This window comes from Cibotium barometz, chromosome 22 (genome assembly GCF_041138505.1).
Source record: "Cibotium barometz isolate CiBa-2024 chromosome 22, ASM4113850v1, whole genome shotgun sequence".
NCBI lineage: Eukaryota > Viridiplantae > Streptophyta > Polypodiopsida > Cyatheales > Cibotiaceae > Cibotium > Cibotium barometz.
In genome coordinates this window covers 29,727,456-29,739,540 of record NC_141067.1, presented here as the reverse complement: position 1 = coordinate 29,739,540, position 12,085 = coordinate 29,727,456, and the positions used below count along the sequence as shown (strand labels likewise).

The 12,085-nt window shown below is 44.3% G+C and overlaps 1 protein-coding gene across 1 annotated transcript; it reads left to right on the top strand.

The window, feature by feature from the left end:
- Positions 1-6,747: 6,747 nt before the first annotated feature.
- On the top strand, positions 6,748-8,127 carry LOC147626519 (trans-cinnamate 4-monooxygenase-like). Its single transcript, XM_086816937.1, has 3 exons — positions 6,748-7,075; positions 7,174-7,298; positions 7,468-8,127. The coding sequence occupies exons 1-3, from the start codon at positions 6,840-6,842 to the stop codon at positions 8,058-8,060; spliced, it is 954 nt and encodes a 317-aa protein (XP_086673063.1). The 5' UTR covers positions 6,748-6,839; the 3' UTR covers positions 8,061-8,127.
- The last annotated feature ends 3,958 nt before the right edge of the window (positions 8,128-12,085 follow it).

The following is a 12,085-nucleotide window of genomic DNA, read 5'->3' as shown; positions in this document are numbered from 1 at the left end:
TCTAGTATTAAGTAGATTCACTTCAGGTCACAACTTATGCAATTTTTTAAAAATTATAAATTTTACAATTATAAGTGAACCCCAAATGTTTGCAGTTTCATTGTCACTGTTTGTGAGTTTTCCGTGAACAGTGGACCATTTCTTATTGAATTATCAAGTAGCCATTGGTCGGGACCTTCAAAAGAATGCACTTTATTTCGAATTATCAAGTAACCATTCGCCAATGGGACCTTCAAAAACATGGACCATTGCTTATTGAATTATCAAGTAACCATTGGCCCGGGACCTTCAAAATTCAAAAGAATGGCATGAGCGACGCGTAAGAGCCGTTTGAGAACAGGTGTCATTCATGCACCCCCTTCCCTGCATGCTGAAGCTTCCATCTCCCCCTCTCTGTATTCCAGCTCTGGTTTTCCTGCTGAGCCGTTCTTCGCTTTACCCGCTCCCCCCGAGAGGGGGGAACTCTGTACTGTGATGTCTCTTCAGGACATCGTCCTCGCCGGTGCTTCTTCGTCCTCTCAGGCAATACGCGAAGGTGCTGGCCCCTCGTCCCTTGTCCTCCATCAAGCGCCTACGAGGCTCCTCAGTGGCTCACTCTCCGCGAACAAGTCGTCTGCTCCGCCCCTCCATCAGCAATACGGTTCTGGAGGCCGTCACGATTCTGAAGGTGCTCTTGGGTCGCATCGTGATGTCGCCTCTCAGGGGCATCTTGGCCCTGCTGTCAACGGTCACCCGGCATCTTTTGCTGATGCTGTCCGACTCCCTGCAGCCACACGGTCGCTCTCAGGTCATGGTCAAGCATCAATTCCCCCCAGGTTTGATCATCTGATTAATTTGTCGCAGAACCCGACATTTGAAGAAAAAATTGGTGAGTTTGATGTTGATTCAGATGGCACTGTAATTTGTGATGATGAGGAGTTGGAGGCATGGCAGGACCATCTGTCTTCCCATGCTTTGATAGGTCTTTATCATGGGGCCAGACCCCCGGTTGATACTTTGAAATTCTGGATTAAATCTAATTGAGAACAGAAAGGGATTAAGGTAGCTTCTGTTCAGCATCTTCCAAATTCTTATTATATGTTCCACTTTGAGGATACTGTAAGTGCGTCTTCTGTTATCAACAGCGGCCAGTGGATAATTAGAAACATGCCCCTTTCATTCTTCAGATGGTATGACTCCTTTGATCCCAAAGGCCCCAAACCCACCAAAATCCCTGTCTGGGTTGAATTGACTGATATGCCCACTAAGTATTCCATATGGGCCAAGAGGATTGGGGGTGCTATAGGAAAAGTTCTAGGTCAAAAACCTTTTCAAGTCGTCAATCCCCAATGGGCGCATCAAATGCTAATTGAAGTAGACACCGCCAAACCCCTTAAAGAGAAAGTCCCCTTGAAAAACAGAGAGGGCCAGATAATTTATGAGCAAACCTTGACCTATAAGAACCCTCCGAACGCCTGTTTTAACTGCAATAAGCAAGGGAATTTGATCAGGGACTGCCCTGAGCTCCAGCAGCCAGTCGTTAGTGATAAAACCCCGGCCAAAGATGAGACCTTTGTTTTGCCCCAGAAAAAACATGTGTCCAAGTCTAAAAACAACAAAGCTAATTGGCATATCCCAGCCAACAGATTTGCCCCCCTACTAGCAGAGGTGCAAGATGGTCTTAGCATTCAGTTTCAGGTCAAAGAGGCCCCGACCTCAGCCCCTATAGGTGCTGATCAACCCTCCCCGGGAAGGGTCCCTAACAAGGACCATGTGATTTTAGCCAAGATCTTGATTCCCCTATGGAATCAGATGAGGATTTCATTGATAAAACTCAACGTAGTGATGAAGCTTTCAAAGCTCAACTTGATGAAGAAGATGCTGCTATGATGAAGAGGATGTCCCTCTCACCTATGAAACATCACGAGGAGGGTGACTTCTCTCCCCTTCTCTTGGGTTCAAAAATGAAGAGGAAAAAGGATAAAAGTCAAGAAGCCCTGAGAACCTCCGTGTCTGCGGGTAAACCTTCCAAAACCATTAAAAAATGATGTCTAGTAAATTGCTCTCCTTCAACTGTAAGGGGCTTACGAACCTGGAAAGGGCTGTAGCCATCAATAATTGGTTAAAGGACTTAGCCTTTGATTTCGACCTTCTTTGTTTACAAGAGCTAAATATCGGGGGTCCTCAGCTGCATATGAACCTTCAAAGAATCTCCAATAATGCTCGGTGGTTTTTTACCAACCATCACTCTGGGAGAGGTGGGGCAGCTATTGGCATTCACACGAAGTGGGAACATGCTATTTTAGATGCTTGGTCTGATGTTAATCACTGTTGGACTGCGGTGAGACTGGGCAACCCTTTCAACTGCACTCTGGTTTCTGTTTATGCCCCGTGCTTGGCCAACTTGAGAGCGTCTACCTGGCAGTCTATCATTGAGATTGAGGGTCCCATGTTGCTTGTTGGTGATTTTAACATGGTTGAATCCCAAGGAGACAGAAATAGGTTTCTGGGTAGAATCATCAGTGGCCATGAAAAGGTTCAATGGGATTTGCTTAAGGTTGATAAAGATCTCTCGGACCTTTCTATTAAAACTGGATTCTCCTGGTCTAACAATCAAAAAGGTTCCTATCACAGAGCTGCTAGATTGGACAGACTGTATGCCTCGGGTAGCCTGATTGATATGTGCTTAAAGATCAATTGCACAAATGATTCCTCCCTGACCATCTCTGATCACCTCCCTCTGATTTGCAAGCTGTCTTTAGGCTAGGCCAAAGGTAGGGCTGGTTGGCCTCATCTTGACCCCTCTCTCTTCCGTCTCCCGTGTATCCAACAAATGATTAAAAGGCTCCATCACTGAGGCCTTAAGTCTTTTCTCCTCCCCCTCCAAGGGATGGGAATGTCTTGTCAATAAGGTTCATTCTATCTGCAAGGAGCATAAGCTTAAAGTTTTATCGATTCAGCTGAATCGAAGAGTCCAGATCAGGAACCAGATCCAGGACTTATATCTTTCTAAAAAAGGGGTTTTAGATCAATCCTTGATCGAGCTTAAGAATCAACTCAGACTTGAGGAGTTGTTGGCGGCTAAGGCCACAAGATTGTGGTACAGAGAGGTGTGGGCTGGAAAAATTGACACACCTCACCCTAAGATGTTTGCTTTCCTCAAAAGGAAAAAAGTTAGGGATCTTATTCCAATGGTCAAGAAGCCCAATGGTCATTCAGCGGCCGATGATGTGGAAAACTTGCAGGTCATCAAGGAGCACTTTTCTAACTTGTTCTCCACAGCTCAGCCTCCCTCTCAGGAAGTTACTTCTGCTAGGGCCAAGATTGCTCTCATTAGGAAAAAGGTCGTAAACCCCACTTTAGCTCTCAAGCTTGACGCCCCCTTCTCTGAGAAGGAGGTTAAGGAGGCTATCTCTCATCTCAAAAAGAGGAAATCTCCGGGTGAAGATGGGATACCTAATGAATTCTTTCTTGCTTTTACAGATGAGCTGACCCCTCACATCCTAAACATCTGGAGGGAAGCCATGAAGAAAGGAGGTTTGGCTGAAAGGACCAATATGGGGGTCATCAAACTGATCCACAAAAAAGATGAGAAAGAATATCTTGGAAACTGGAGACCCATAACATGTCTCTCTTCCCTCTACAAAGTCTTTGCTCATATCCTCACTAGTAGAATCAACCCCTATATGGACGAATGGATCCTCAAAGAACAAAAGGGTTTCATCAGGGGTAGGTATATTCTTGATGCTATCATTAGCCTTTGGGAGGGCATGGAGCATGCTGAAAACTCTGGGCAGAACTACATCTTCCTCAAAATAGATTTTGATAAAGCCTATGATAGAATTGATTGGTCCTTCCTCTTCCAATCCCTTCAGGATATTGGCCTCAACAGGAAGTTCATTAAGTATGTCCATTGGCATTAGGACCTCAATGGAAGGCTTCTTGGGCCCTTTTATTTGGCAGTTTAAGGAGTCAAACCTTTTCTCTTAAGAAGAAACGTTTTCTAATTAGAAGCTTCAAAACGGCTACTTTATTCGAATTTGAATTTTGGTGGAAAAATAGAATTTAAAATCTAACGGACAAAACCATATCATGTAACATATCTATGGAAAGCTCTTGATGCGTAGATCACGGATCTATAATCTCCGCTCAAATCGGAGCTTGTATGTAGAAGTTATGGAGGTCTGAAAATTGTAAAATTGCCTCCCCCCCTTTTTGGGGAAAAAAGTGCACCCTTTGACCACTCTTACAGCTCTCTTACAAACCCAACATTTCAGTCCACATGGCAACCCCCCATTTGGCTATTCCTTAATCACCTTGATTAGGCTTGGGCAAATTAAAGGGCCCAAGAAGACCCCATTCACTTCCTAATGGGTAATGCGTCTTCCAAGGTTGCAGTGAATGGGTCTCTCACTGAAGCCTTTCCTCTTAGGAAATCTATTAGGCAAGGCTGTCCCCTCTCCCCCCTTCTTTTTGCCATTGTTGCGGATGCCCTGGGTTGGTTGGTTAACAAGGAAATAGCAGCAACAATATCAAGGGTATTGAGATTCCCAACAGGTCTAATCCTTTATGCCTTCAACTTTTTGCTGATGACACAAATGTGCTGCTTCGGAATGAAGTGCAGACGGCAGCCCACTTCATGTCCTACCTTGAAACCTTCTGCCTGGCCAGTGGATCTCAAATAAACCACTCCAAGACCAGCTTCAGAGTGTTCAAAGGAGGGCCCCCTCCTTCGATCCTTGCCGTTGGCTGTAAGATTATCCCCAAGGGTATCGTGTTCAGGCTGCTTGGTATCCCCATGGGCTTTAACATCTCTTCTAAACAAAGGTGGGACTATGTGCTTAATAAACTTAAGATTCAGGTCAAGAAATGGAGCCACATTAACACCGTTGCCTCCAAAGCCTTTGTCCTCAATCACTTCATCATCCCCTCCGTCGTACTTCCTGGCCTGTTGGAGGCCCTCAGAGACCCAACTCCAATCCCTTAACTCTATCATGGGTAACTATCTGTGGGGGGGTCCCTTGACAGGAAGAGGATCAGCAAAGTGGCTTTTAAGGTTTGTTGCTTAGATAAAGAGCAAGGGGGTCTTGGCATTATCAATATTGGGTTGCTGGCTGAGAAGCTCGCGGCTAAATGGGTGCAAAGGGCCATCTTTTCAAATGATGTTTGGGCTGACTTGATCAAAAGGGATGTTGGAAAATTTTGGCTCAAAGGTAAGAGATCTTGGAAGGGGTTCTCGCTTAATGAAGTGCTGTTTTCAAAGGCCCATCTCTCCCCAATAGGTAGAAAACTTTGCTGCAGGATGTGGGAGTCTTGGATGAACTATAAAAAACTATGAACTCACACTAAGAGAGGGAGGTATGCCTATGCTGCTGACTCGGTCTGGTTTGGTCATCTTGTAGCTCTGATTTCCAATGATCTGGTCCAGATCAGCCTATCTTGTTTCAAAGCTGGTATTAAGGTGTGGGGTGACTTATGTGATTCCTCCGGAATGTTAAACAGGGATCAAATCAGTAACAAATTCATCTTGCCCCGGGGTGGAATTGAGCTTGTAATGCAGAGGTGTAATTCTCTCAATGTTTCCATACCCCCGAGGCTTATTTGTGATTGCAAAAACTTTTCTAAAGCCATTTTGTGGGGGTGGTCCAGCAACCTCGGCAAGCTGCCTAATGATTTTCATACAGGCAAACTTGTCCTCAAACTTAACAATAGATGGTCTTTGGTCTAGAACAAGCATCAATGGGCCTTCCGCTTCAAGCTAATCTGGGCCTTCGCTCAAGAAAGGAAACATGCCATTTTGGCCTGGCTAGTCATTCATAAAGCAACCTGGACCCTTGACAAGGCTATGAAGATAGGTCATGGAAATGGTCTCTATCCCCGCTGCAAAACCAAGCTTGAAACTGTCCCCCATCTTTTCTTCTCCTGCCCAGACACGAGTCAATTCTTAAGTGTTCTTAACAAAGCTTTTATGAAAATTAGGAACACCCCTCTCAGTTGGAAAGAAGTCCTCCTTGGAGAATGTCACACTCTTGACCCCTTTACATGGCATTCCGTCATAATTCTTCTTTTATGGCATGTTTGGAATCAACGTAATGAAGCTCTTTTCGCAACTAAAACTAATCAACACTTTTATCTTTTTCTGGACATCACACTCAAGCTAGTACATCAGCTGCAGCCTAGAGGGGTTCCTATGGAGGTTGATCGTTGGCAGGACCTACCATGGAGAAAATGGAGGAAGTTTCACGTATCCGCGCATTGCAAAAGAAAGGAAAGCATGCTTCAAGGTCTGGCCCATGAATGTCAAAGAAGGCTTCATCACTCTGATTTCTACATCCAGGCTTCGGAAAGCTTATGAGGGGTTCCTTAATCCCTCCAGGGCTCAGTCTTCTGTTCATGATGTTTTATCAGCCCCCCTCAGTGAATAAAAGCCAGTCTATCTTCATCTGGGCCTTTCTAGCCGCAGCCTAGTTTATCAAGATGTACATAAAGTCGTGTTTCTTTAACCGGCTCATCAAACTTTGTTTCAGTTTTGGTTTACTGGTTCAGTTCTGTTTCTAACGTCAAGAAGGTTTAAGGTTTAAAGTTTTTCCCTTCCCCTGCAAGGTTTAACAGTCCGAGGCGTCTACCCATGGACCTTCCTCATGGGAACTTGTAACCTTACCCTTTTTTAATATATTCTGCTGTTTTAACAAAATTCAATAGAATGCACTTTATTTTTAATTATCAAGACCTTCAAAAGCTGTTAAGAACCTGAACGTTAGGATGAGATCGACGTCGCGGTGGCCGACATCGCCGCCGGGGCTACCTCCGGCGGCGCTGTTTCTATCGTCCGCCGCCGACTGCAGCTCGCCATTTACAACATGCTCTACCGGATGGCGTTCGACCGGAGGTTCGAGGGCTTGGAGGATCCGGCATACGTGGCCATAGAGAAGGCCAACACCGAAAACGGCATTCTCGCACAGAGCTTCAAGTTCAACGTCGCAGAGTTCTTCCCCGTGCTGCGACCCTTCTTCCGATCATATATCAGCAAGGTCAAGGAAGCTAATCAGCGGAGGCATCGCATCTTCAAGGAGGTCTTCATCGATCAGCACTCTCAGTAAGGATACTGCGCCATGGCTACTTACAGCTTGCTGCTTGTGTGTTTGTGAAATGGCGCCTGTAGCAACATTAACATCTAAATTTTTGTCTGATCAGGTCACGCGCCGCTACCACCGGCCACAGTACTAAAGCCGGTGTGGATTTCCTCCTTGATGCTGAAATGAAAGGCGAGATCAGCATGAAAAACGTGCTGTACCTTCTCCAGAACATCAATGTTGGAGGTGAGCTCACTCTAGTCATCTCTGCTCTTCCTGTACACAAGACCCCGTAGTCATTATTAAGCTGGACGATACCCCTCTCAATTATTGAGTATGTTGGAATGCACTCTCTCTGGTTACCGTCTCCTGAGGATCTTTAACACTAGAACTAAGTTTTGTGACTGCATTTCAGCATTAGGCACAACAACAGCGGTAACCAAATGGGCTGTGGTAGAGCTGGTAAACCACCCGGAGGTACAGAAGAAGATATTTGAAGAGGTGGTAAGCACCCTTGGAGAAGGAGCACGCATAAAGGAAGATGATATAGGAAAGCTACCTTATGTGCAAGCAGTTGTGAAGGAGGTTCTGCGTAAGCACATGTCCATTCCTATGTTAGTTCCTCACTCAAATCATGATTATGCCAAATTGGGCGATTATGATATTCCTCCAGGTAGTAGAGTTGTTGTAAATGCATGGGGAATAGCCAATGACACAAGGTTTTGGGATAATCCAGAGGAGTTTAATCCGGATCGTTTCATTAATGAGAAAATTGAGCCATTCGGAAGTGATTACAGGTTCCTTCCCTTTGGTTCCGGGAGAAGAAGCTGTCCTGGAAGTCGCATGGCCTTCACTGTCTTGGCTCTCATCATAGCCAAGCTTGTGCAAGCTCTCGAGTTGCTTCCAACGCCTGGCGTAGATAAAGTGAAGGCTGTTGAATACACGGGGCAGCTTGCGCGCATCATGATTAACCCTATGAGTGTTGTTGTAAAGCCTCGTCAAACTTAACGTAAAGTCTCCACACCGTTAATAAAAACTTATCACCAGAAGTTTTAGACTTTTTGACACCTTTGATTCCCACCTTGTAAAATATATACTTTCGTACTTGATTGCCACCTTGTTTGATACCTATGAAAACATTTTCACCCGTGAAATCTATTTTCCCACCACTAGCTTATTAACAAGCAAAATACTTTTTGTTAAATTTTTCATTTCAAAAAAATTGTATATGATTTTTCTTTTTCTCTTTTTTTGGGACCGATATTATATATATATATATATATATATTATAAAAAGAAAAAAACTTTACGTTACATCCTTCCAACCCCACCATAGTCACCCAACCTCTATTAAACGAGTTACAAATCAACTCCCATCTATCATCTTCAGAAATAAAGGATGACTCTTCCCAAGATATCTGCTACCCTAACAAAATGCAAGTTTCAACCATAGCTTCAGTGGAGCAGCCCTAGGGGCCCGCTACTCCATCACATCCCCTTTTTTGTTGGTCTAGTCGCTATTGGATTTTTATCAAAGCAATAAAGACGTAATTTTCTTGCTTGACCTTCTTGTACCATCTCCTTGTTTTAAGTCCATATCTGACTGGTTTGGTATCCAACTTTTGCTTTCTAAGACCTTGCAATCTAGAACACCACATCATTAGGCACGATTCGGGTCAATGCACAATCGGGTGTAGCCATTCGCGAAACTATTTTTGGGGCACTTTTGGGGCCGCAGCGCGACGCGCGGGCGGGTGAGATTTTGGATTTAGAGCGGGCTAGCACTCTCGTCGGTTTTTTTCCGACATACTAGCATATTAATGACTCTGCTTTGAACATTGCGGACCTCGACACGCGTCACCACGTGTATTTACTCCGTGCGCATTTTACGGTCCTTGTGATTAGTCGATGTCGTCACGCAAATGCAATCTGCCAAAATTCCCTGTTCTCAACACCATAGAGCTCGACACGTGTCACTATGCGGCCCGCGCGCCTCGCTGGTCTCGTTCTTTTTGATGGAAAAGACCACCGCGGTGGTCTTTCCCATCGCGCAGAGCTAGACACGTGTCACTACATGGCTCTCTCCACTGCTGCGGTAGTCTTTCCCACCGTGCAAAGCTGGACACGTGTCACTACATGGCTCTCTCCACCAGCGCACTGGTTAACTCTCTCCACCACTACACTGGTTTTTGCATGCAATCTAATGAAAATGACCATCACGCTGGTGTTTGCAGGTAATACCACCGCGTTGGGTCTATTTTAAAGAATGAACCACACTGCTATTCCAACCACACTGGTGATATTTTCAAGTACTGTTTCAACCACCGCGTTGTTTCGCATATCTCCATCAAAATTGAATCAATCAAAGATGGAGCCCTCTTTCGAGCCATCTGCAATCATAACACCTTCAATCAATCAATTGTGATATTGCACTCCTAAATTAATCAAATTCAATTCTTTAAAAAATGTGCATGGTCCCATGATTCACCAGCACGGTGGCATTACATAGGGTCAAATAAATCCTAGCTTCTTCAATCGCCAGTGCGATGGCCAACACTATACTATCTCTCGCACATGTGGACATGTATGAAACAAAAGATACAGATTCATTAGAAGTTAACAATTTACGAGAACAAAAGATACGAATTCATCAGAAGTTAACAATTTGAGAGATTCATTTAAAGTGAACAATTTACGAGATTACAGGCATGAAACAAAAGATGTAGCAAAATGCTGTCCTTTTTATATTGTAGTTAGCACAATGGCAAAATTAGCCTTGTGTTTGTACATCAAAAAGGATTTACAGAGAAGGATTTACGATACAGAATCATGATGTGAGACAAGCATAAAATGTATTTGTACACAAAAATGGATGTACAATACAGTCTCATGAGTGATGTGAGACGAGCATAAAATGTATTTGTACACAAAAATGGATGTACAATACAGTCTCATGATGTGAGACGAGACCACTCCTCCATGAATCTTGCTATCCCTTCATCAACATCCATTTGGCATCCATAAAGGACGACACAATAGAGGCCTACTTCATGCATCTGCCACCATAGATGGGCGATGTAGAGTCCTGTGGGGAGCCGACCGAGAGTCCAAAGATGACGCACAAGTGAATTTAGCAAGAGTCGATTTGAATGCAAAACAGCCACCTTGTAAGCGAAAGATGACAAAATAGGGATGACATTGATATGAGGAGTAGGAGGCAGAGTAACACTACAAAGTAACACACACCAACATGAGATAATAATCATCTTTATTTTTGAAAATAAAGAATGTATGAAAGATCCCTGCCCCCTCCGCGCAACGAAATCGGGGGTGCTAGCTGCGGAAGTAGCACTTCTTACACATGGCAGAGCCTCTCGCTCGGGGCCTCACCATGGATATCCGGACAAGAGACTAATCCCTCGGTTCTTCCAAAACCGAACCCAAAAAAACTTCCCTCGCCCAGAAAGCACAAGCGATTCCTCCAGGATATTTTTATTCTAACGTAATCAAGAGCCTTAACTAACCAAATTGATCCGATCGAACCCGTAAGTCACATGATCAGATCAAGGAAGAGACTTGCACTTGGATCATAGACACCAATGCTTTTTTCCTCATCAAGAGGCACAGTCGTTGATTCTTTTCCATAGAACAAGGACTATCCGGGATTTACCTCATCTATCGTACCATAACAGAATTGAGTCTCATTTTAGGGATCCATCAGTCCAGCCTACAGTTCCATGGGTTAGCCAACCGCCCAACCACTGTAGTGATAGGATCCATTTAGGAATTTGATTATGTTTTGCCCCGGGTACCAGGGAAAAGATTTCTGAGGCCCCCTAGCTGACACTTCAAGCAAACTTCAAGATAGTCACACCACTTACACACCCAATATGAAATTGCTTGTTTCATAGATTCAGCTGTCCTTAAAATAATATTTTAATGAAACAATAGTATCATTGATCATAATCCTCCAAAATATCCAGGTTGAATTCTAATTTCAAATCATTCCTTCATCGGTGTACCTATGGCATCATTGGCAACCAGAATGCTCACCACCTATCCACTCAGGGCCCTTTCAATAGTTCCTAGCTCATAGTACCCAGAAATATATTCACTTATAAAAATCCAGATGGACTCTTCGTTGAAGATCAGCAAGATCAACCAACAGATCCATATAAAAGAGCCATGGACTCATCCGTTGAGAACCAACATGCCCGAGTTCAAAAAATAACTCTAACTCCTTGTTTCATTTTCTTCCTCGATGCACGTTTGGGTATCTTCGGCAGCCTAGAGCCCGAGCACCGTCGTATGGTCAGTACCCTCTAGGCTCCTTCGCAGGTCACCTAGCGCTTCACTAATAGGCCGCTTCCTTGGTCCCTCATCCACCGTACCGGAAGCTCACGAGTCACCATTTAAATTGAATCGAGGCTGGTCAAGACCTTGGTCGACCATGCTACGTGAGACGTCCTCCGTTGACTCTCCGTCAACTGTTGCAACTTTATCACTTAGGTCTCCATTTCATTCACATGAAGGTCAAAATGCTTCCCCTCTAGTGTAAGGTTCCCCCCTTCCAAAATAGGGAAAACACTTAAGATAGTCCACTAAGCCTTATCTTGGAGAAAATTTCCTACTCATCGACACCTTGACCATGTAGAGATTCAAGGATACGATTCATAGGTAAGACCTAGTCCTATCCCGAAGGGGGAGCGTGGTCTTCAAAAAAAATCAAATCTCCCATAGGGTAATTTATCATAAATTGGGCAACCATTAGACCTGATTCTTAGAGAAAACGCTTTTTTCCTTATCCATGTAAGCCACAGCCGCTGACCTAGTCTTCTAGAATAGAGTTGCCCAAGAACCTAATTATCTAGCGTAGGACTTTCACTTAATCTGTTGGAAAGCTACCCGACTAATCGGGTCCACCCGTTCGTAGGATGGTGCCATTGGGGCATTCCATCCTCCCACTTTCCACCCTACTCACGCGTCAATTTGTTTTCTAATTAATCCTACCACACTGTTTGACATAAATAAACA